At 36.3% G+C, this 25,220-nt stretch overlaps 1 protein-coding gene across 2 annotated transcripts in view; it reads right to left on the bottom strand.

Annotated features, from left to right (window-relative positions):
- The window catches only part of TDRD3 (tudor domain containing 3), a 115,016-nt gene that overhangs the window by 35,141 nt on the left and 54,655 nt on the right, over positions 1–25,220 (bottom strand). For both annotated transcript variants that reach the window (XM_075422715.1, XM_075422706.1), the window contains exons 4-10: positions 16,928–17,088; positions 14,648–14,789; positions 9,027–9,098; positions 8,317–8,466; positions 7,480–7,620; positions 3,799–3,955; positions 3,314–3,439 (exon numbers count right to left, since the gene is read on the bottom strand). In XM_075422715.1, the coding sequence (XP_075278830.1) occupies positions 3,314–3,439; positions 3,799–3,955; positions 7,480–7,620; positions 8,317–8,466; positions 9,027–9,098; positions 14,648–14,789; positions 16,928–17,088 (949 nt within the window). The remainder of the gene's footprint in view (positions 1–3,313; positions 3,440–3,798; positions 3,956–7,479; positions 7,621–8,316; positions 8,467–9,026; positions 9,099–14,647; positions 14,790–16,927; positions 17,089–25,220) is intronic.

Below are 25,220 nucleotides of genomic sequence, written 5' to 3'. Positions count from 1 at the left end.
TTCAAAAAATAATCAGAACACTGTCTGAACTATTCAAAAACACTTACAAGTTCTTTTTTCAGAAAAGCATGACTCAGGAATAATACATCAGATTGCACATTGATCATTCAGAGAATGCTAAAAAAAAAACAATGTAGTGTTAAAACACACAAAATCAAAGACCCTGTGTGTCGTGCTAGCAAATATGCCAGAACTTTTGGCAACTGAAGGACTGCAAGGCCTTTACAAAGTTTTCATAGAATTACATTTTTCTTCTTATGACATTTATGGAATCATTTTACTTTTATTTAAGAGGGAAAAAATACACAAAAGCAAAGTGCATTTATCTTAAAAACACAATACTGAAGATTATAAACTGAAATACATATGCTGATATAACCTTTTTTTTCACTCACATAACACTATGGTTTATTACACTACAGTATGTTGACTACATATATGTACTTAACCCACAGGATCATAAAACTCCCCCTAAGCAAACACTATCCATCAGCAACATCATTTTAAAAGAAGCAATTAATTCATTTCACAATTCTTGGTAAATCATTATTACTTACATCATTACTATAAAAATACTGAAAATAAGGAAGGTATATATCCTGCAGGTATTATTTCTATTATTTTTCCTTCAAATGTCTTTCAGTCACACATAAAAGCATTCTTTAATCTCTCAATATAAGCACAAAACTTATCCAAAGAAAAATTAATGTATGTAACACGAGAGAAAAAGCACTACAACTGTTTTTATTTCTTTTCACTGTAAAAATCTAACTCCTCTTCGGTAAACAAAATGAGATTGCAGAAGATGTATCTCCAGCATAATTCCCTCCACACGCTTTTGAAATTGTGATTAAATTCATTACCTGAACAGTTTACAAAATTGTATCAGCTAATACAGAATGGTTGTGTATTTGAAAGGTATTTTCTCTAATTGTGACCAAAAAAAAAAAAAAAATCTGAAAAAAACAGTGAAGAATCATGATACAAGTGTTCGATCTACAACTGGCTTCATTTCATAAAGAAAGCCATAAGCTTGTGGCTACTTACCATAAATGAACCATAAACTACATACATAAGAAAAAGAACTCTGTTGTAACTTTTTGTTCACTTTCCACAAACTGTTTTAGTAAGATCTAGTACCAAGTAGAACAGAAAACAATTTTTAGCTATTCAAATATTATATAAAAATATTTTGCAGGCCAAAAAAGACACTGTTGCAATGAAACTCTAACTAGGTACTGCAACAGTACAGTATTTGCTATCAAAAGAACTATAAGGTATCACATTTATCATCAAATGCCTTTCTGTTCATAGTTAAAACTTAGCACGTCATAAAAATGTTTAGTGAACTCTAAAATGGCTCATAGTGCACCTAATTCTACCAGCAGCAGCAAGAAACCCCTGGGTTTGCCAAGAGGCTCACTAACTGCTGAGACCATCTGTTGAGGCAAATTTTCTATGGCAAAATGTGTGTCCTTTGCTGCCGCTTTCTCTTTTTAGAATAAAGGCATCCTCTGTACAGCTCCAAGAACTGAATTTCTAGACTGTTGTTTCCTTCCACCTGAATATGCTGACTTTTAATTGCTACAGGTTGCAAAAAATATTCAAACACATTAATGTAAAATGCTACACTGTCTATGCAAGTAGCAACTGTAAATGTGCAGTTTCAAACACCTAAAATATCTAACAATAACATCTCTTGAAAAAAAAAATGTGCCATGCATTTAATGGAAAGTAGATAGTACTCATAACTGTCACAGAAAACTGGGGGTTTGATGCACTGACAGAGTATACACAGCTTCATGTTTTCATTTCTAATTCAATAATGACTCTCAAACACATCTAACCTTAAATTCACTGCTATAGCAAAAAAAGACAAATATTTACATTTTTAATACCTATAAGCCACATACAAAAATAATACATTCAGCAAAGATCTCTCATTCAACTAACCAGAGTGATGGAGATGTTCTACTTGTATTTCAGATGCAGGTGCCTACTGACATTGCAGCTGTTCACACCTTTCCCAGAAGGACAACCTGTTCGCTTTCATTTACTACAAGTTTGTTTTCCAATTTTTTCATATTACTTTTTTTTTTTTTACCTTTTTTTTGTTATATCCCAAAGCCAGTGAAAATATACAAAGCAAGAGTCCATTATAAACAGCTGACAAAGACTATTTTGGAACTTAAGTTCAAAAATCATTACATATAAATGCAGTCACTCCTTCAATGCACTCACTCCTTAGAAAATTCCAAAATATCAAACAGTTCATATAAACTAGTATGACCTTTTTTTCACCCTTTCTGAAAAGTGTCATTTTATAGGGAGAAAAAAAAATTACAACTCCATCACAAAACCTTCACGTTAAATAATGGAAGCAGATATTTTCATTTTATGTTGGCCACTGAAACACCTCCAAGGCCATACCCAAAAGGAAAATGATCTCCATTTACTACTCTGCTTACCACGAGTTTTACTTTAGTATTCCAGTAGCCTCTAGAGACCTCAGGATGTATGGAGTTTTCTCTTTTTTCTTTTAATGCACCTGTCTGTTCAAGTTTCCAAAGTACTGAATGATTTAGACCTAAACAGACATCCTGATGCATAGACTACATTCTTGTATGGCTTCTTAAGAAAGAAAAGAAAGAAAAGTAATTCAAAGGACGTTAAAAAAAAACTGAGGGAATATCTGTCTTCCCTCTTTCTAAAATCTACCTTTCCCTCAGTCCTTACAATTATTAAACAGGAAAACCAGGAGAAAATAGTTGTTTAATGTTTCAAACATTAGATATTCTAAACATAGATTTTTTTTTTTCTTTTTCTCCCTCTCCTGATAGACGGAATACAAGAACAATTAAGCTTCCCATAATCACTAAACTCTTAACTGGGCTGCATGCAAAGCGTGCTGTTTATAAACTGAGGAAGGAGAACTGCAGTTATGGCTTTTTTCTTTACTTATTGCTGAACAACATGGATATCCAATAAAGTTGTGAGAGCTTTTATCAAATGAGATTAACAAACTGGGATTTCTGTCACCTGATTTCAAAATTACTGACTTCTAGAATTCTAAGGCTGAAACAAACACCCTAAGATCTTCCATAATCAAGACAGAAGTACAACCCACCACAGTGAGATCTATTTGACCTTTCTTTGAGGGAGAGGAATAGCTCTTTAGCAGTCCTTGGTTTTTTTTTACAGCTGACCGTGGAGGAAGTTCTGGGAACCAGCTTTTAGATGACAAAACTAGGAAAAAGAATTCCACCAACACTATCCAGCAGTGGTTCCAGATACATTAATTCAAATAACTTACCCTCTACTGTTAGAGTACCCATTTTGGATTCCAAGAAATCAAACAGCGTGCTTGGTGCAGATGGTCTGGCATTTCCCAGCTCTTCTTCATCTTCAGGTCTTATTCGGCCTCGGCCCTTCCCTTTACCTGTAAACATCAAAAGCTACTTGTGAGTGGGGAATAAATTAAAAAAAAAAATGGACATATTTTTTTTTAAGTTATATTTGATTTATAAAAAAAATTTATATTTTCTACCTTTAAAAAATTCTAAACAAATACTTTCCATTTAAGGATATTCAAATCTTTGACTTCAATTTCAAAAATTCTGACAAGAATACAATATATAGTGGTGTTCTCTAAGTATTTGCTTTCAGGTTTGCAATGCATTCTAACTTGGAGGAAAAAAACATGCAGATATGCCCTTCTATAACTACATTAGTAATCCTCCATACACAAATTCCTTTGCTCGTAAACACTGTTTTAAAGCACTTCTTTTCAAGTTATACCTCTAGGTGGTGGTCCCTGAATGGGTTTCTGTTTACTGCTGTTCAGTAGAAAATTTAACGCCGCCTCTAGGCTGTTACTGTTATCCATAAGTGCCTGTCTTGCTGCTTCTTTGCTGAAACCCATCTCTGTTATGTGTTTTAGAGCCTTTTCATCAACCTGAAATAAAAGGTACACACAGAACTATTCATAAGACACAACAGAAACTCTACAAAAACACCAGACTTTAATTTTTCATTAATTTTTAATTGAAACACTATTTCATATTTAATTGATGATAAATATTTCAGTTTTATACAAAATCTCCACATACAATCTCTCTTAGGTCAAAACCATCTGCTAGTAGAGGGGTTTTTTTAATATTATTATTATTATGATTTTTAATTCGTCAGTTTTCAGTTCTAATATTCTGTGATTTTAAGCCCAAATTTCCCCAGTCCCCCTTCCTTCACTGTACACTGGAATAGTATGACAGACCGTAATATACTTTTCCTGAGATGAAAACTAAAAATGAATCTCCCAAAGTCACACCAGTATAAAAGCTAGCAATTTGCTCCTGTTAGAACCCTTTTACAGCTTTTACAGACAATACAAAACCCAGTTATGCACTTTTTAAAACACAGCGAAAATACAATTGCTAAAGGTTCTGTAGAAGAAAGTGAAGAAATACAAGCAAGTGGCTTCCGCAGAAATACAGGCTTTCTTATTCTAAACTGTACCGAGCATGACGACAAAAGGGTAAAGAAGGAATCACAGAGCGTTAATTACTATGACCCTCCAAAAAAAAAAAACAACCACCCAGCCGAACCTAACCTCTAAGATACACAACCCTTTCTTTCTCCCTCTGCTTAAAAGAACATGAACTTCTATTACTAGAATGATTTAAATTACAACTGTATGAGAGCTGCATGACAAATATCATTTAACCCTTCCTCTCCCCTCTTTGCCACAGTCTTATGATGTAATTTCTCCACTCCTCATTTCTCCTGATATTTTAATACATTCACTTTTTGTTTTAATTCCAGCTGGACACTGTGCTCTGGGATAACAGATACGAGCAGGTCTCCATCTGGGGGCAGAGACACAAAATCAGTGTTTGTGGTTGCTATCTCAGCACAGAGATTTCTCAATACAGTAAGCCAGAAGATATAACAACTCAAATAACTTCCCTACTTATGCTTAGCTACACAAAAATCACTGTAATGAGCAAGACAAGACCTTGCAGCACTTAGCTACAACTCCCACATGCTCAGCAACATTAACTCCAATGCTTTCATGTAGCCTTCTTCATTCCCAAACCCAGCAATACTCTTAAATTAACTGTCCAAAGACTAAGTAAAGGAACAGCAATTTAAAAGATCTTCAAAGACCCATGGTGCAGAAACATGACCTCAGTGTCTACAGGAATCATCATCCTACTTCAGTTTGACTTCCAGTCACCTAAATGATGTCTTATTTTTAATGAAAGAGTGTAATAGTTCCTCCTCTGGGCCACTGTCCTACATTCTTCTGAATGGTGCAGCAGTACAACAGAGATAAGTAGTTCCTCAGCAAATCTACATCACTCCTCTCTTCTTTGTAGTCAAGTAGCTGGTTTGCATGAGAAGAGGACTTCTAGCCATTCCTGCTGCATCGCCTCCTTTCAATGGTGGAAATTCTGTGCGTGACAGCTACATTCAAAGACTAGCAGGAAATTAAGACTCATATACACAGCACCTGTACGCTCAGCTACGGATTAAAATTAAATCTTGGATAAGTCACAATTTGAGACCCAAGGGAAAGTCATTCCCCAGACAGAAAGATGTTTTGGGAAAGGAGGTAGCATCTTAAGTATCTTTGGGTTTTGAAAACACTCCCTTCAACTCCATTTACACTGCACAAATCTTGCTTCTCATACAGAAAACCAGAAAGACACAGAAAATTGTAGGACGTATCCTATAAGGACTATTAAAAGTGGAGGATGACTGAACTCCCCAATCTATTGTCTGTCTACTAAGAAACAGGAAAAACTACTTCTCTGGTTCTTGTTTTGCAGGTAAAGATACAATGCTACAGCTTTCTTGGAAGGTAACACACAAGATACATTAAAAACCCTTCACCATTTCTAAATATACACACAAGTCAACAACACACATGAAAATCAACAATCAAACCTACTTGATGTCACATTTCTAAATAGACAAAACAAATTTGTTATCTACTGCTTTAAGACCTAAAAAATCATTATTTGTATTTGGATTGCATCTTCTAAACAGCACCCAGATATGCTAAATGACATAACATGAACTTTCGGCAACTTGGAAGTACTGCCATTTTACAGCACAATGCAAGACAAGTTTCTTGCAGCTCATATAAAAAACCAAAAACAATACTTTAGACAATTTAAATTTTGTGGGTTTTTTGTTTTGGTTTGTTTTGTTTGGGGGGGGGGGGGTCAGTCCATTTGTTTCGGGGTGGTTTAAAGTCTATTTAGGTCAGACACAGTTGTCAAGAATGACAATGTGTACCACTGGTGCTACACTGTACAGAGGGATGACTAAATGACCTTTTGAGGTCCTTTCAGCCCATGTTTCTACAATTCTGTACTGACATTTCTGAGCACAGTGCTGAAGGTAGCACTGCTGGAGGCTCTCCTCGCCGTGAGATGATGACACATACGATACAAACAAAATTGTAACAGGCAGTTACTGCTCTTCAGTGTCTTTTCTTCTGATTGTTAAACCTTTGATAAAAGCGAGTAAGGTGGAAAATATTCAACAACAAGTGATATTTATAATGAATGTTTTCATACTGGTTTACTGAGGTAACACATTGTTGCGATGAGTCTTTCAGGCTGCTTTCATCACTCATATCAGAATCATTAATTGATATTGCATACTTGGAAATTCCTTTCCGGAGCTGTTCTTGATAACAAGTACTTCCTCCATCATAAACTTTTAGTTTGCTGAAGTAATCAAATCAGAAACTTCAATGATGGCTCATCTTATATCCACTCCATTCAAAGCAGTGATCCCAAGGAACTCTTCTCAGTAAGTACAAAGTTATGAACTACATTGGAAGGTGGTATTTCGGATTAAAGGGCACAGTTCAGATTCTCCAACGGTAACCTACCTTACTCAAAATGAAACATTACTTGTAATCATGTAAGCATGATATTCCTGTGTCACAACGAAAGTATTTCTAAATCATTATTTGAAATACGAGAGTACCACTTAGTTTCCTCAATGTAAAATAAATGGTTCAAAACAGATTCTTAAAATATTAATTCAGAAGAAAAGCTATATTAAAATACTGATATGTTCAAACCGAAGGACGAAAGTCTTCCTGCTTAAAATGACTTAATAAAAATTAACATGCAAAACTGTTAAGCTTATTTAAACAATAAAACAAAACTATACTCTAATGTCCTATACGACATACACTACTACTATTCTTCTGTGGGGACTTAGGTTTAAAGTTTACTCGATAAGATAACATCAATTTTTTTTCACAAAAATCATGTTGAAACTCATAACCATCTTCGTAAGGTACAAAAGCACCTTCAAGTATTCTAAACAGACTTCAAAATAAATCGAAAATGAAAGCCCTTATTACTCAGGGTGCTTTGGTGTTATTTTTGTTACATTTGCTTTTTGGTTTTTAACAGTACACATTTAAGGTTCCATTTAAGTCTTCTACCTTACCAGTTCTCGATAGACACCTTCATTCTTTCCCTCAGGTTTTGTTATCTTCTCTTTCTGGAACAATTCCCTGTTTCGATTCCCTCCAGCACTCACACTGAGATTACTTCTGCTACTACCACCACCTCCTCCAAACGTCTTGGTCTTTAGATAAGAACAAAATAACATTTCAGTAAACAGAACTTATGAAAATCAGCCTTACTATTTAACTAGTAGAAAAAGTGCAGTAAATTTGATGCAGCTGTATTTTTTATGATTATGCTTTGCATCAACAAATAAAGCACTGATTTACACACACACAAAAAATTAATTTATTAGGTAGGACTTCTGTTTTTCTTCCCTATGCCGAAATGAGATTGTAAAAAGGGTATATAATTCTAGTTTTTATGACTTACCAAGCAAATTGGAAAAATACACTAAAAAGGAAAACCAAGGGAGGACATAAAAACCTGACACGTTAGAAATAAACTTCTTAGGTATTCTTTCAGGAATCACTGGGGTTTAAGAACCGAAAAAACTAGATGACAACTGAGAACCTATATTTATTACTTAAATCTCATTAACTAAATTTTAAAACCCACATTTTTTAATAGAGTTATCAAATCAAAATCATATCTACAATAAAACATTATGATACATTTATTAGCTTTATTAACATAAGATCATACTCAACAATCCAAAAGGACTCTCCATTTTGGATTCATCTTTTTAAAGATGCATGAGTAGAACTATAAGAGGGCAAACATCAGAAAGCATATATCATTTAAGAGGGAAATACTTCAAATAACAAGAAAAGATCAATCACAGTTAGGTAAAACACTGCAACACGTGCATTCTAACCTCCTTGCTCTTCGCTACCTCCGCGATAGCAGCTGTTCTCTGCTTTTCAAATTCATCATTGTCCGCAACAGTTTTTACAGTATTTGTCATTTGCAGAGTCTTTCTACGATCAAGCTCTCTGCTATCCACTTGCACATGAGAGGCACATTTCTGAAAACACAAAATAAAGTTTTAGCTAACTCTTCTGCATACTCTCATTTGAAAAAAATAAACTATTATTCCATTAGAGTAGCACAACTTTAGATAAAGAATATGATCACAAAAATGTACACCTAGGACATCTAGATATCTTTGCTGAGAGCACACTCCTCTGGTCCACTAGAAAGGCCAAAAAGAATGACTTCTACATTTTAAACTTAGTCCATGATATAGCTAATATGATTCTTGTAACGACCTTTGTCATTTAAGAAGGGAATATGTCTAAGTCAGTGCTTACAAGGTTTGACAGGAAGAATCAAAGGCTCCACATACTAAATAAAACCTTAAGCTTGAAATTGAGAGGAAAAATGGTAAAAAATGGTAAATATAAACTGGCATCAAGTATAGGATCGATGTCATTTTTATAAAACATGCACATTATTTTAGATACCACTCATTATTATCTAAGGTGTTTTGATAGCCTTTATCTAACTGGAACAAGGTCTTCTAGACATCATGATACAGGTTTGGGCTTTTTTTTATACAAACTGACAAAGAGAAGTATACTGTACCTGTCCAAAAGGTACAAAAGGGGGAGGGCCACCTTCTGTTCCAATGTTACTCCTATTGTGCTTTGCTAAACTCTGTAAAAGAAAATTATTGATTAATAAATTGTAAACAAAAAACAGATTATACGATAAATGTCTCTATTTCAGAAACTACATGAAACTTGCAAGATTAATATTTTAAGCATACAAAATAAAATCTGTGACAATACTTAAAATACTGGGGCACTTCATGTAATCAAGGAGAAGGTTGGATGAGGGGCAGGGAAATGAAGAAAATCATGAAAATTTGCAGAATCATGAAGGCAACACATATAGCAAGAGCAGAAAATTCAGTTATACACCAAAATCTACCCTAAGAGAACAAAGCAGCACACAGATAGGCAGATGTTTCTTTACATAGTGCCTAGTGAACTTGCTGCCACTTGAGTTTTAAAGGCATACAGCTTTAGCACGTCTAAGAAAGGATCAGACAAATCCAGCCTAGAGAAGGTAAGGTTCAGGGGGATCTTACCAACCTATACAAATACCTGAGGGGAGACTGTAAAGAGGATGGAGGCAGGCTCTTTTCAGTGGTGCGCAGTGACAGGACAAGAAGCAACAGGCACAAACTGAAACACAGGAGGTTCCCCCTGAACGTCAGAAAATTACTTTTTTACTGTGAGGGCAACCAAGCACTGGCACAGGTTGCCCAGGGAGGCTGTGGACTCTCCACACTTGGAGATACTGAAAAGCTGCCTGGGCATTGTCTAGGTGGCCCTGCTTGAGCAAGGGGGCTGGACGAGATGACCTCCAGAGGTCTCTTTCAATCTCAACCACTCTGTGAAATTCATGGACCCATGTATAAGCAAAAACTGAAAGGATTAGTCAAGATTGTATTCCCTGACAAAGATAATACAATAACACTGGATGCCAAGGCTGTGTAAGACCTCAAGCTGTGTGCTTTTCCTAAAAAACATCTCTTTTTGCCACTGTTGGAAACAAAATATTGTGCCACTAGAACATTTCCCCTACAGCCTTATGAAAAGTAGAGTACATATGCTAAGTTCATCATCAGATCTTTGGATCGCAAAGACCACAACAATAAGCATAATAATTACTGATACTTAATATTTATTCAATAGAAGCATTCTAAACTCTTAGCCACAATCAGTAAATCAGTAACCTACGTCTGAAAACAAAGCATTCTCAAATAACACAAATCACTAGTGCCCAACAACAGTAAAAACATGGATTTGCAAAGCATTAGATTAAAATATCTTCTCATAGTCAATACACTTTTTCTCTTTCTTTACAAATTGCGACAACAACAGCAACCTGCAAGAGAATGAAATTCACTGGAATCAACATTTGGTTATGTGTTTCCTATTACTATAATGCATCTGTATTATTTATCTTCTTTTCTTATTCTCTGTTTTTTCCCACTGGGACTGTCATGGATGATTACATACATCACTTACTACTTACTACCCCATTGTTAGAGAAAGTTTTAATTACTTAAGGCTATATATGACATTTACCTAGATATTTCTTACCCTGGTGTAAAATCGATTCAATTCCATCACGTGAGAACTGTAGCATAAATATGAATATGCTTTAAGCCATTGTACTGTCAGGTAATTTCTTAAAATAAGATATTAATTTGGCTAATACTCAAATCAAAACTTTTGGTCCACTCTTTTCAAATTACCTACTTTTGTTCAGGAACCAAAGACCACTTTCTAAATCATTTACGGTTATTAACTCCTTTCAAGGGTGGAAAAATAAAAATTAAAAATCCTTTTCCTCATGCCTTGGAGTAAAAAACACTGTTAAAGTATTCAATAAATTATTCAAAACAAAGCATTTAAAAGCGCAGAAATAATATTTTTTTTCTGCTTTAGTTTCAATCAGTTCACTTCAAGTGCTGCCTTAGAATTGCGAGCCAATCAAGGGCTGATCGCTGTAGCACACTCGTACCTTCCCATATCTATCACCTGCAGCAGCACAGTACAACAACCATTCCACCACCAAGCCGCTTTGCTTCCCCAGGGTAGGCACTCCAGCTACAACTAACCTTTCACTTTTTTTTTGTTTGTTGGGCTCTAGAGAAATGTAGGCAATTCTGGAATGAACTCCAGTACTGAAGTAAATAATAATAAAAATATTTGTATGATAGCCTAAGAACTTGAGCATTTGATCAGTTAATTCCTCACGTCCTACAATCAGAAAGAACACACTTAAATATAAGCTCACTTTTTTTTTTCTTTCCCAAATCAGAAGCAAGGAAACACATACAATAAAGACTGTTCCAAACTACTGCACAAACACATAATTTGGCAAATAGCAAAAAGTACTTAAAAACTGACTGCATATTTAGTAACATTTAGCTACATGGGTTTTGAATCATAACAGCTTATTGCATAAAATTGTTATCCAGAATGAAAGAACTCTGCCTAATGGTAAATCACAGCCTTGACGCTTTCTTCTCAAGTAGCGCTGTCTGCTGAGAAGTAAGAACAACTGCTTTGGAAATTAAATTCCACTTTTCACCAAATAAAAAGTGAACTGGCAACATGAACAATATTTTTTATCTTGCAATTAAATTTGCTTGTAGCAGAGCTGTAACTATCATTCACAATACGCTTTCCTATTACTACATTTATTATGCTTCTTTTACCCTTTCTGTTGTATTTGGATTGTGGCATTAAAAAAAATATTTCCTAGGGAATCTCTTTAAGAAACAAAGGTTTACTGTATGAGACTGAAATCCTAGATATTATATACTATTATCCACTCACCCTTCTAATACGAATTTTGAAGTATACATAAAACAACTCCCTCTTCCCATCAGGTAACCTCAATATTTAGCCTCACCTTCACCACAACAGAAGAATCGTTAAGTATACTAGAGAACTATACTTTTAGATAACCTGCAATTTGACAGATTCTGTGTTTTAAAAATATAAGAACCTACCAAAAAGTCTCACCAACCCTCTCAGCAACTTTTTTTTCAGCCTTCACTTTCAGATCATCTGATATTTTGATTAATAGCAATACAATGTACTCTTCTTTCATAACCAGGGTATCAGCAATTATCTCTCAGATACTGATCCACGCTGACTGAAACACTACGAAGCAATAATTATTTAGAACTGTACTCTCACCTAAAGAAATCCATGACAGATTACCCTATATCTTCAAATAGTCTAGAAAAAAACAAAAATTTAAATTTCTAGTCAAGAATTTCCTTATGATAAAATCGAATGCTACAACAAATACCACATTTATTGCACATGAACTATATTTGCAGTGTGATAAAACTGCATTCATTCCACATACACTCTATTTGTAGTGCAAGTCTTTTATTACTAAAACTTGATTCCTCCCGAAAGCAATTTCAAATATCATTCTGAATGGAACAAAACGGTAATGCAACTATGCAACTAGAAGTTCACAGATAGGTGCAAGGGCAGTAATTTAAGACTGGACAAACAACTTCTTTTCTAAACTTTTATAACATTATTTGACTTAATAGAACTAACCTTTTTAATAAGTATAAAAGAAACTTATTTCATCATCTACACAGAAGCCAAATTAACACCTCTTGTTAAGATTGTCACGGATAGAAAAAAAAAAAAACTGTCTTCAAAGCAAGTGATTTGAAATAGTCACACAAATACAAATTTTCTGTCTTTATGCAAACACAGTTCAGCATTTCACGTAAGCTTCAGTGGCAAGATTAGATAAGGAGTGGCAATGTCCTCACTCAAATATCTTTGAGAGTTGACAATCTTGCTTATTCGTCAACCGTTCCCTTCTGTAAAGCTTTCTGAACAGGAAGGAAACATCGAGTTCATGAGGAAACTGATATCAAAGTAGCATCTGGCCTCTATAGACTTGTTTGAGCCCTATCTGTCTTGTTTTCAGTCCAGATATAGAACTGGAACTACGATTTCCAGGGGTCATGTTCAGCTGTCCAAACTGATTTCTTGTCACCCACAGCTTTTCTGACTTGGCCACGTTTATGCTAGGAACCTGATCATGTGCGGTGAGCTGGTCAATGAGAGAAAATGAAACTCTGGCAAATCGCAAGATGGAACCAGAGAATCGAGGGGACAGCAACAGGCAACAGTTAACTTTCTATATTTTAGCTTACCAGAGGAAATGAGTGAACACTTAAGTTGCTACCTCTCTTTTAAACATATTGCATAAAGCCAAAAGAACTGGCTAACAGCAAGGCCTGAAAGTTGTAGTCAGCAGCATGCGAACGGTTATTAAGTGGTTTGCTTTCTTGTAAACAGAACGTGTTCTGAGTTATTTCTTGACATTGAACTCCAAAAAACATATTAAAATTTATAAAGCAACATTTATTTGCTGATGTCCAGGTAGAATAAACATGAAAACAGACTGTCCAAAATATCACCAGTAAAGCCAACTGATTCTATTGACTCTTCTCTTACCAATCAGCTGGCATTCTTAAGAACATGTTAGTTCTATGCATCTCTTTTTTCCTCCGCATCAGCCTTAAAACTTAGGGGTTTTTTTAGCTGGAGAGAGAACTCACAAGACCTGACACTAAATATGAATAAAAATTATAAAATGGGATGGTTTCTTCTGCTGGTCCCAGAACATTCTTTTTAACCAAACAGGCACTTCCATTTAACACTAGGAATATTTTTAAAAATTATTTCCAACTATAAAAGCACAAAAAAGATGCCAAACAGAATCTGCTAGAATGGACACTGTGTAACTCAAATGTTCAAATAAATTTTGGCCCAGTTTGCTCACATCTATAAAATACAAACCAACAGTGAAGAAGGCTAGCCATAACAAAAATGTCTGTGCCAAACTTAGCATTAGCAACAATCAAAAAAATACTCGACACAGAAATGACCATCGTGTTCATAAGCAGCTACTCTGTTTCAGAGATGTGGATGTAAAAATACAGATGTGTGTGCCCATAGTAGTGAGGGCTGGTCCAGCAAGTATTTGGGACTGTTTGTAGCAGGGTCACAACCTCCTGCCCTAGGAACTTCCACTCCTTTTTGAGAAAATATATTAAAAAGTCTTCCTGCAGCAACTTTTGTTCTGTTGGGACAGGAACCAGGTTAAAAAGCAGTATGGGGCCTTACAAGAATTTATGACTTGATGAAAGATTTTAACATGTCCAATTTGCCTTTCTAATCACAAATTTACTTAAAGCACTGATGAAATCTGCAATACAGATTTCATACTTAAGTTTACTAATTTCAATGCCTTCCATATAATTACTATTTTTTTCCTCAAAAATACACAGTCTGCAGATGGTAATTGTAAAAGGCAACAATCTACAGTACTTTGGTATGAAACACATTGTTCAGGAAAGCAAACACCCATGACCGCACTAAAATAAGTTTAATACATTTGCTTAATGTTTTCAAACCTTGCAGACTATGAAAGGAATCTGTTCCCATGCGAAGATCACTTCTAAGATACATTATACATAAAACCTATTTACACATATTTGGCTTCATCCGTAAAAACACTGTAAGAGTAAAGTTCTGAAAGCTTATCATATGGAAGTTCACATTCACCACATTAAGCTTTATGTCATTAAATGCAACATACATCCTGTAAGACAAACATTTCCAGTGGTGTTACCTCACCCTTTGTAATTCCCACTTCTCTATAAGATGCTCCACTTCACCTCCAAGAACTGCTGTGTTACTGTCATCCAACAGCAAGAATCCATTTCTCACTTCAACAATTCCTGAAAGCTTAATTTTTGTTCCAGGTGGAGTGTTCAGGCTAGAAGCAGAAACAAAGTCAAATATTTAAAATACGTTTATTAATATTCTGCCACCAAAACCACATAAAACTTAACACTTATGCTACTTCTAACATTGTCATATTTCATAATAAAAAATTAGCATCAAAAACCTTTGCAATAATTCCTTCAGTATGCACAGAACTTTTCAATAGCTTTATTGGAATGTTTCCCATTCATTACACAAAAATGCCATATTGCAAATTAGATTCTAACCGAGATGAATGTTTGCAAATTGTCTGTTTGGTTAAAATCTAATTTAACAATAACAAAGTAAGGATGTGATTTGTTTAGACTAACAGAAGATGTCTCAAAATCAGTTGTCTAAGTTCCTCATCCTAGGACACATTCTTAGTTAAAATAAATAGAAGATCTCCAGATGGTTAATCATCTCATTCATTTTAGACATTTAACTTAGGAGAAAACAAAGAGCTGTTGAAACAGAAGCTTTCTATACATTACTAACAGCCAGGATTGCACCAGAATAAATAGAAAAAACATGCATCTTGTAGTGCTTCTTCTCTCATTAGTCTATCATTTGAAAACATATGGATGCTCTCTGTGGTCTACTCCCACAAGGAGGTACCTACCTTCTTATGAATCTACCCTATGAAAAACAAGAGCAGATGCATAAAAGAATCATGGATCTCCAATCCATAATTGAAAGGCATGACAAGCAGCACAATCTGGAAACTATGCTTTTTCTCATGAGAAACAGGACACAGTCAGTTGTAACATTTCATCCGAGAGGCAATAACCTCTTGAAAATATGCTAAAGCTATCGTTGCAACCACAGGACCGCATCACACAATGAGGAACATTCATAGCAGAGTCAGCCCATTTCAGCACTAGTGGCATTAACCTTAGCAATATTAATGGATTTTCGATCTTGTTCTGATAAAAGCAAAAACATTCTGTGATTCTGTGAAAAAAATGAGACCAGAAAAAAACACACAAGAAAGAAACACAGCAAAAAATGAAAACTATGCAAAGGCAAGGAGGGGTAAATGGAAACTCTAGTCATGAAGAACTTCTAATTTAAAAGAAAACTGTAATTTTTTTTATTTATTCTAAGAAATACTATGTACTGAAAAGCACGTTATTCCAAGTTAACAGCCCAACTTCAAACCTTAAACAACCACATACAACCCAAAATTAGTTTTCATACAATGTTCCTTGAAAAGAAGAGCTCACATCATTACTACAGAGTGATGAATTCTCTGATGCTATTGAGATTTTATCTAAAAGCTTTCAAATTATGTTTTCTACTGGCTGTTCCTCTTTAAGTATTTGGTGATCTAGAATCTATTAACACAGGAGCCTGTTTGCCTTCCTTCTCTGCTCTCTTTATATTCACATTGGAATATGACATTCCAAGTTCTGCTGGCTCAAGATAAAATTAATATATCATTAAGTGTTCTACTTTTTAAGACAGCATCACGCTAAACTGCAAGCTGGCTCTTGCTCAGAATCAGTAGTTTTAACAGTAAAAAATGAAGTATAAAACGTCTATATCTGACTGTTCCAGCCAGACAGAGAGGAATTTTTTTTTTTAAATAAAAGTAATCTGAACTAGAGTGAACAGCAAAGCACACCATGACTCTAGAGACTAAACACTAGAGATAATTTCCAACATCTTCATAACCAAACTCACACAAAATCCCCATGTTCAACTGTAATTAGCTCTCTTACTCTTCATTTTTAACTGAAGAAATATTTACTAACTCAATCCAAGTTAAAGCCTTGCCAATGGTAAAGCAGCACTTGTTGCATTGTTAGGTGTGTCAGGCCTGCAACAATCCTGCTACCAAAGTCAGGTAAAAGATCTGCTACTACTAACTGGGAATTTGGCTCAAGTTTGCACACACCCAAAATGCTGCATACCATGTCAGTTCTGACTCAGCACATGGTCGCAAAAATCCACTTTTTTCCACTATGTACTTCAGCATAAATGGTATTGCAAACTACATTCATATAGAATCTACGTTTCTCCTTTATATACAAAATTTGAGAAGGAAACTTGTTTTATCAACTAATTTTTAAATATATTGTTAAGCACACTTTTGCTGTTGTAAGGACATTTAAGTATCAAAGCAAAACTGAAAAGAAAGTTGTTCACCTTATTTTTGACATGCTACTGTATTCTATAGCTGTGCAGCTTGTATGTCCATCGGTCATCTGTAAACGTAACATTCTGGGAGCAGCCTGAGATTCTTCATTATCCTTCGGTGCAGCAACATTGCGTATCTTGTGTATTTGCAGAACACAAGGCCCTTCCAGCTATGTATGCAAAACAGAAAAGACAAAACTGTTAACACCACAGAGTAAACACACTGTAATATCTAGACACACTAACAGATGCCCCCAGGCAAGGGGAAGTGTAATTGGATCAGGCAGTCATGTTCAATTTCTATCACTCATGTACTGCATGTTCTAAAGCATGATAAAAATGGCTTTTCCAGAGAAACAGCTGTGACGCTTCATGCATCTCTGCAATACCCATCATGGAAACAAAGCCAATGGGGTGAGGGGGAACAAAAAAACCCACAAATACTGTCACTTCCAACATACTAAGGAGTCCAAATAAGATTTCACACTCTGTACCTCAGGATCTCATTGACAAAGTGTTCTAAAGAAACAACCAGTTTTGATGACAATCTAATTGTATCAAGGCTACATTTCAAGTACAACCGCTTTGTAAACACTAACTAGCAACACAGCTTCTTCAGACAGAGGTGCAACCAGAGTGTAACAACCTCAAGGGCCATCACCCTCTGCCCTCTGTCAGTTACCTAATAATGCAGCATAAACTCCAATACACACCACTGTTTATGTTACCAAAAAAAAAAAAAAAACAACCCACAAACCCAAAAAAGCCCGAAAACCCTACACAGCAAAACACAAACCACAATCAAAGAAACAAACCACTTCATCACATCTGGGTTATAGCTGAGTACACTGTCGTTCTCATCCCTCTGAGAAATAAAAATGAATAATCTGTTGCCGCTCAACTGATCTGAAGCACCTGAGAGACAGCAGGAAAGATGAAAAAGTGCACATTTCATCAGCTTCTTCCCTTTGAGAAACAGAATAGGCAGCCCAGAAGGACACAAAATGAGAGCAGATAACCAGGAGGTGAATACATACAAAAAAAAAAGAGAAATTAATAAATAAAACTATAGAAGCAATGAAACTAGATAAACAAGAATATGAGGACACAGGAACTTTATTTAGGATGAGAACAAAAACAAAAGGAAAACACTTTAGAATACCATCAAAGCATGAAATTGTACTAAGAAGAGGAGGAAAAGAGTAACTAAAAGGAGCAAAAGCAGCACCCCACAGAGTTGGCTTCTCAAATGGTTTTGAGATCTTGAGACAATAACAGTAATATAAATGAAAACTTCTACATAATTTTCCTATTCTTGACACTTTCAAATAAATTTAAAATTTGAAGACACCTGCATCGCTTCTGACTTCAAATCCAACCATGGAAAATACAGTATTTGGGATGGGAGATTTCTCAAAAGCTGAAGAAGTTATGTTTATTTGGAATCTACTGAAATTTGGAAGCTTTCTTATCCTTTTTCATCAATACCGAATGTCTGAAGAGCATAAATAAGAACAACAGTACTTTCAGTAAATGCTGACTGAATCTTATTTCCTTCAATAACAGAAGACTAATTCTGTTTCTCATACACATGGAGTTTTCTTCCCTTTATTTCAACAGAAGTAAAACTGGATAAACTAATGTATAGTATGAAAACAAGCCCTCCTCCTCTAGCAGTTAACTATAGCAAAGGAGCTACAAAACAAAATTCTCTTCTAGATCTTTTTTATGGAATGATTCTTTTTACAGCAATGAATAAACCACAGTGCAACACTTGTGGGTTGCTTCAACAAAAATCTATGCTTGTCATACATTAATGCTCGGTTTTTCACAATAAAGAATGTTTTCAAAGTACAGATGAAGAAACACTAGTCAGCTGAGGAACATTTCTAGTTAACCACAACTAGGTTTGTTACTCATCTGAACAGTAGCTTTCTTATGGTGGCAATTTCTTTCACAAATTTTGAGCAAATTCTAGTTCTAGGTACTTGCTTTTGGTTTTCAACAATTGTTTAATAGCTCCCTTCAAAAATCTGGAGTGTAAAGAAATGAGGGCTAGGCTAACTATGAATATATATGCCAATATGTTCAGGGTTTCGTGTCTACAGTGTCGAGCATACACTACAATAAAGCAGAGCTGCACATTTGTTGAGCTTGGACAACAGCGTCTTCTTTAACAGAGAAAATTACACGTCACTTCAAAAAACAGCTGCAAAAGAGGAATGGAAATGTGTACCTTTCTCAAATATACACCATATTAACACCACAATTATTTTAATGGACTTAAATCAGGACCTTAAAAGCATCCACGTCTCCCAGTCCCAGTTCAGCTCATTTCCCCTCTCCTTGCATAAAACAAGCACATAGTGACAGGAGAATAAAAAAAATCAGTCCTCCTGCAGAACAAGGACAACCATCACAGGATTCCAGGTGAATCCAGAAGACCTATGCCAGTACTTCTTATGTGGATTACTGTAAAGTGTCATTGTGAGAATCAAGACAGGAAAAAAATATTATACTAAATACATATAAATCAAACCAGTTATGGTCAACAGGTACACTTACACATTTAATCAATCTGAAACCTCTTCAGCACTCAGGTGCTGAATGTCGTACACAAAATGGTGAGACAATTTTTGTTTATACCACAAAAAAATTCTAGTAAATTATCAAGTACCCTAAGTAGTTGGACTGGTTATTTCCCCAGTATTAGAGTTGCAAGTCACTTTCCATTATAACAGCATAGCTTTCAATTCCCTTACTAATACTTTGAACACTTCATACTTCAGTCATGTTGAATATATCAGATAATTTCCACATCACCTGGAGTTCCCCCCCCCCCCGACAGGAAGGGGAAGAAAGAGAAAATATTTCAAAACATCAGCTAGATCAATTTAATTATTTCTAAAAATGGACAATATGTTTGGCTTGTGATCAAAGCAACTTCTTTCTTTCAATACTTCTACAGCCTGTACCCTTTGAAAAAAGAGACTGCAATTTGACAAAACTGTAATAATATCTGGAATGAAAGGATACGAATGTTGTAAAGACACCAGGTTAACAGCTACTCAGCACAACACACAGATAAGAGGAGGAAAAGTAATAAATTAAGTACACAGATACAGAAACCCTAAAAACAGCCCATAATGGAGACAGTAGTGAAGTCCAGAACTCTTAAAACACTGACTGATGTGTAACTCAATGGCCCATCAAGTCTAATCTTTTCATGGATCTCAGGGAAAAGACCAAACTTATTGCAGGATGGACACCAAGGTTGGACATGAAGGGCCACAAAGCCAGTTAGGGGACTGGAACATGTCTCCTATAAGGAAAGGCTGAGAGAACTGGGACTGTTCAACCTGGAGAATGACAGTGGGCACAAAGTGAAACACAGGAAGCTCCATCCGAACATCATGAAACACTTTTTTACTGTGAGGGTGACAGAGCACTGGAACAGGGTGACCAGGGGGGTTTTAGAGTTTCCATCTTAGAAGACAGTGAGAAGACGTTCGGACATGGTGCTGGGCACCCAGCTCTATCTGCCCCTGCTTGAGCAGGGGCACTGGACCAGATAACCTCATCAGGTCCCTTCCAATCTCAATCTCTCTGTAACCCCATGACCACTTCCTTGTATACAATCCCATATTATTATTTCGGTGATGCTTTCATTCTTAAGTTCCAAATAGTGCAGTTGTACCTTGCTCTCTCCAGAAGTATTTGCAAACTGGACAAGGAACTGCACACATTAAGGCTGCAATTCTATGAAGAGTGGTTCAGATTAATTAAAAAAAGAGAACAGAAACAAGTAGAAAAATAAAGAAATTGCATTTTATGTACTGCAATAGTATAAACAGCTTTCAGTGACTACAGTCTAAAGGACACAAATAAGTTAAGAGTACAGAACACAAGCAAAATAAGTTAAGGAATGAAGAGTAGCTTTACACATCATAAATCCCATACTTCATGGTCTGGTTACTTTTTCAAGGTGAAAAATATAATAAAATCTTCTACTATATAATTTCATTATAATACTCATACTGTAGGTTTTACATTAATGAATGGAAAAACTACTGGGTAAGCCAGAACCTGAAATCTGAAAAAGGAGACACACACATAAGACGAATCACGGGAAATGGAAGTTTAATAATAAGAAGTCATTGAGACATATGATATTCCTTCCTCTTTATTCACAAATCCTATCCAAGCTAATTCAAGAATGCACGACTCAAAGAAAAAAAACCAAAAACAAACAAAAACCCCAAAGTAAACAAATATCCACACTATCATATAATAGAATAGACTCAGGGTCTTTCTGCATATAGTTTAAATTAACTAAAACATTATTTATTAATCTGCAGTTAGCTTATACGCTTTTTCAATGTGAAGAAACTTATCTAAGTACTTACGTTCCACCGTGTTCATCAAAAAAAAAAAAAAGGTAGTCTGAAATATCATGCCATGGAGAGAGGGACCTGGACAAGCTTGAGAAGTGGGCCTGTGTGAACCTCCACAAGGTTCAACAAGGCCAAGTGCAGGGTCCTGCACATCGGTCACGGCAACATCCAGCATCAATACAGGCTGGGGGATGAAGGGATGGAGAGCAGCCCTGCCAAGGAGGACTTGGGGGTACTGGTGGATGAAAAGCTGGACATGAGCCAACAATGTGCACTTGCAGCCCAAAAGGCCAACTGTACACTGGGCTGCATCAAAAACAGTGTGGCCAACAGGTCGAGGGAGATGATTCTGCCCTTCTACTCCACTGTGGTGAGACCCCACCTGGAGACCTGCATCCAGCTCTGGAGACCTCAGCACAGGAAAGATATGGAGCTGTTGGAGCCGGTCCAGAGGAGGAACACAAAAACGATCAGAGGTCTGGAACACCTCTGCTATGAGGAAAGGCTGAGAGAGCTGGGGATGTTCAGCCTGGAGAAGAGAAGGCTGCAGGGAGATGCTATAACAGTCTTTTAATTTTTAAAGGGGGCTTACAAGAATGCTGGGGATAAACTTTTTAGCAGGGCCTGTTGCGACAGGACAAGGGGTAATGGTTTTAAAGAGAGTAGATTTAGACTGGATGTAAGGAAGAAATTTTTTACCATGAGGGTGGTGAAACACTGGAACAGGTTGCCCAAAGAGGTGGTGGAGGCCCCATCCCTGGAAGCATCCAAGGCCGGGTTGGACAGGACTCTGAACAACCTGATCTAGTTGAAGATGTCCCTGCTCACTGCAGTGGGGTTGGGCTAGATGACCTCTAAAGGTCCCTTCCAACCCAAACTGTTCTATGATTCTGTATTAACTGCACACACTGACTGGAGGGGAGTAACTGATGAGCAGTCTGAAATACTATCCGTATCCACAACACACCGACAGCATTTCCACCAAATCCTGAAAGTCATTAAAACTGTTTTGTATCAGTGCTCTTCAAACAGTGCTTACATCTGCCTCAACGTCTGCCAGTTAAGACACTGGTGCTCACAAATAGGGATTAAACCACTTCTGCCATCCTTACAACAAGAGGAGATGCTCCAGATCAAGCTAGGGTGATAAAATATCTAGAAGCATACTCACTTGCCAACGTGATCAAGGGAGAAAACAATGCTCTAATAAATCAATCTCTTCAGATCTCTAAGCTACAGAGATAAAATTTCAAACAACGCCAAATAGCTGGCTAATAATTTTCAACAAGTCAAGTTTTGCAACACAGCAACTAGGTTAAGACTGTCATTGCACTGCCTTTCTAGAGACATTGCTCTGACACTCAAACTGGTCTGAAACCAAAAGCTAGTCAGCCTCTTACAAAGACTTAGATTATTATAGCTAATATTATAGACTTTTTCTGAAAAATATGGAAGTAATCATGCCTTTTTAAGAGCTTTGAAATGGGAATTACAGGCTAACAACACAATCAAAACACTGAACAAAGTGAAGAGCTCAAAGCCCACAGCCTACCTGAGGCTGCCAAACAGTTATTTTTAAAAAGACCACGACTCATTTCGATCTGCCAGCATTACCACACACATAGTCTTGTCAAAATCATCTCAGTGGGAAAAAAAAACAAACAAGCAACTAAAAATACATAGGATAATATTTGACACATGCGGTTGCAAATGCAGTTACATCAGGAGATTTGATGTAGCAATCACTCTCACTAGTAGGTAAAAGATGAGCAAGACGAGAACCTCCACAGCGGAGGAGTTCTTTCTAAATGCAGATCGGCTGTAACTGGAAGAGCAAAAGAAAAAGCAAAAAAAAAAAAAAAGCAGCCTGTAGAGAAACTGAATCCTCAAGCACAGAGACACTAAAAAGCAACAAAGCACAGTTAGTAGTATCAATGTAATGAGACAGAAATTGGGAAGCGTATGAGCAACCTTAAACAGGAATTAAGAGTCGCTGGCAGCTTCTGTTTTAACTGCTTACAATCCATCTGTCTGTACTCAGAATGTAGCTCTCCGAGCTCAGCAATGAAATCCTTTCTGAACGCTTCTTCTGGAATGAATGTTTCCATTGTAATGGAACATAAATACTCAAAAGAAAACCAGTATTGCCCTAAACATAACATCATTACTATATGTTATAACTTTATAGTCTTCTTTGCATTTTTATTCCATTAAAAATACTTAACGTATATTTACGGTATATAGTCATCTAGACGGAAATCAGAAGGTTCAGCTTTTTCAAATCCTATGCAAATGTGGCCACCTTGTGGTTAATGCTAGTAATATTGGGTTGTTTTTTTAAATCCATACAAAACACAGATACAAATGAGTGAACAAAATATTTCAGTGTATTAATGACTGAAGTTGACAATTACGTATAACGGTCAAACACCCATGTTGTTTCACACTAGTAGTCCATGCCACTTTTTAGGCAAATGTTTGCTTATTACACTACTGCTACAGAATGAAGTTATTTTCTATGCAAGATGGAAATACATCATACACATAACAGATAACACAGATAAATAATACTGAACCTAGTCTTGGATGAGAGGAACAATAGTAGCACATAATTTCTATTGTTTCCAGAAGCATTTCTGAACCACAAATTACCACTTTCTACTGAAAAGTTGTATTAATAAGTCACTCCTGTCCCAACCATATCCTTTACTTGCATAAAGCAAATACTCTCCTTTATAAACACATAGTTCGGTAACATAAAATATTTTGATAAGTAGCAGCACATGGTAAGTAGCCAAATTTGCTTTATGTTACTCAGAAAAAGGAAACACTACAGTTGATAAAGCAAAGGTTTATACACTATCTAATAGCCTAGGCTAAAAATTACAAACAAAAGTCATTCTCAAACACAGATTTTTTTCTGTGCAATCATTCCTTTTTTTCAAAACCTGCAGGATTATCATCCTCCAACAAATGGTTTTCAGGTGTGTATCTTGGTTTGGGTGGGGTTTTTTTAGAATAATTTTCTATGATCCAAATACAGGCCATTGATTAAAGCAAGGCCAAACTAAATTTTACTGGAAGTTTGCATGTAAAAAATTCTGGCACCTTAACAATAGTTTTACAAAATGCAGATGTATTTGTGTGTATACAGGTGCAGAAGGTGTACCCCATGGAAGGGTAGCTGTTCTATTTCAAAGCACTAACAACCACAGTTTTCAGGCACACATCCCTCATTTTTATGCAGAGGTTTTGTATCTTGTGGCAACAAACAGCACAACCACACTTTCTCTGGTTTGAGCTGAGAAACATGAAAAACCCAAGTGGTGACCTGAGCAGCTAAGTAGAAGCAAACATTTTAAAGCATGTAAGTAGATTATCATATATAATGTCCATCAAAGCTTTGAGGAAGTAAGTTAACACTTTTAATTGACCACTTGAGCTATGTAATGACAACAGAAATTTTGAAAACTTTCTCTCAAGGAAATGGACAAGTTACTAGGTATATTCTCAAGGGATGAATGAAATTCAATGACCTGGATGAAGAGTTAGAGTGTACCCTCTGCAAGTTTGCTGATGACAAAAACCTGGGAGGAGTGGTAGATACACCAGAAGGCTGTGCTGCCATTCAGCGTGACCTGGACAGGCTGGAGAGTTGAGCAGATAGGAACCTGATGAGGTTCAACAAGGGCAAATGCAGGGTCCTGCACCTGGGGAGGAACAACCCCATGCATCAGTACAGGCTTGGGGTGGACCTGCTGGAGTGCAGCTCTGCGGAGAGGGACCTGGGTATCCTGGTGGATGACAGGTTGACCATGAGCCAGCAGTGTGCCCTGGCTGCCAAGAAAGCCAATGGGATCCTGGGGTGCATCAAGAGTGTGGTCAGCAGGACGAGGGAGGTTTTCCTC

Source organism: Opisthocomus hoazin, chromosome 1 (genome assembly GCF_030867145.1).
Source record: "Opisthocomus hoazin isolate bOpiHoa1 chromosome 1, bOpiHoa1.hap1, whole genome shotgun sequence".
NCBI classification, from domain to species: domain Eukaryota; kingdom Metazoa; phylum Chordata; class Aves; order Opisthocomiformes; family Opisthocomidae; genus Opisthocomus; species Opisthocomus hoazin.
Note: the sequence above shows the minus strand (reverse complement) of the source record. Positions and strands in the feature narration are given on the sequence as shown.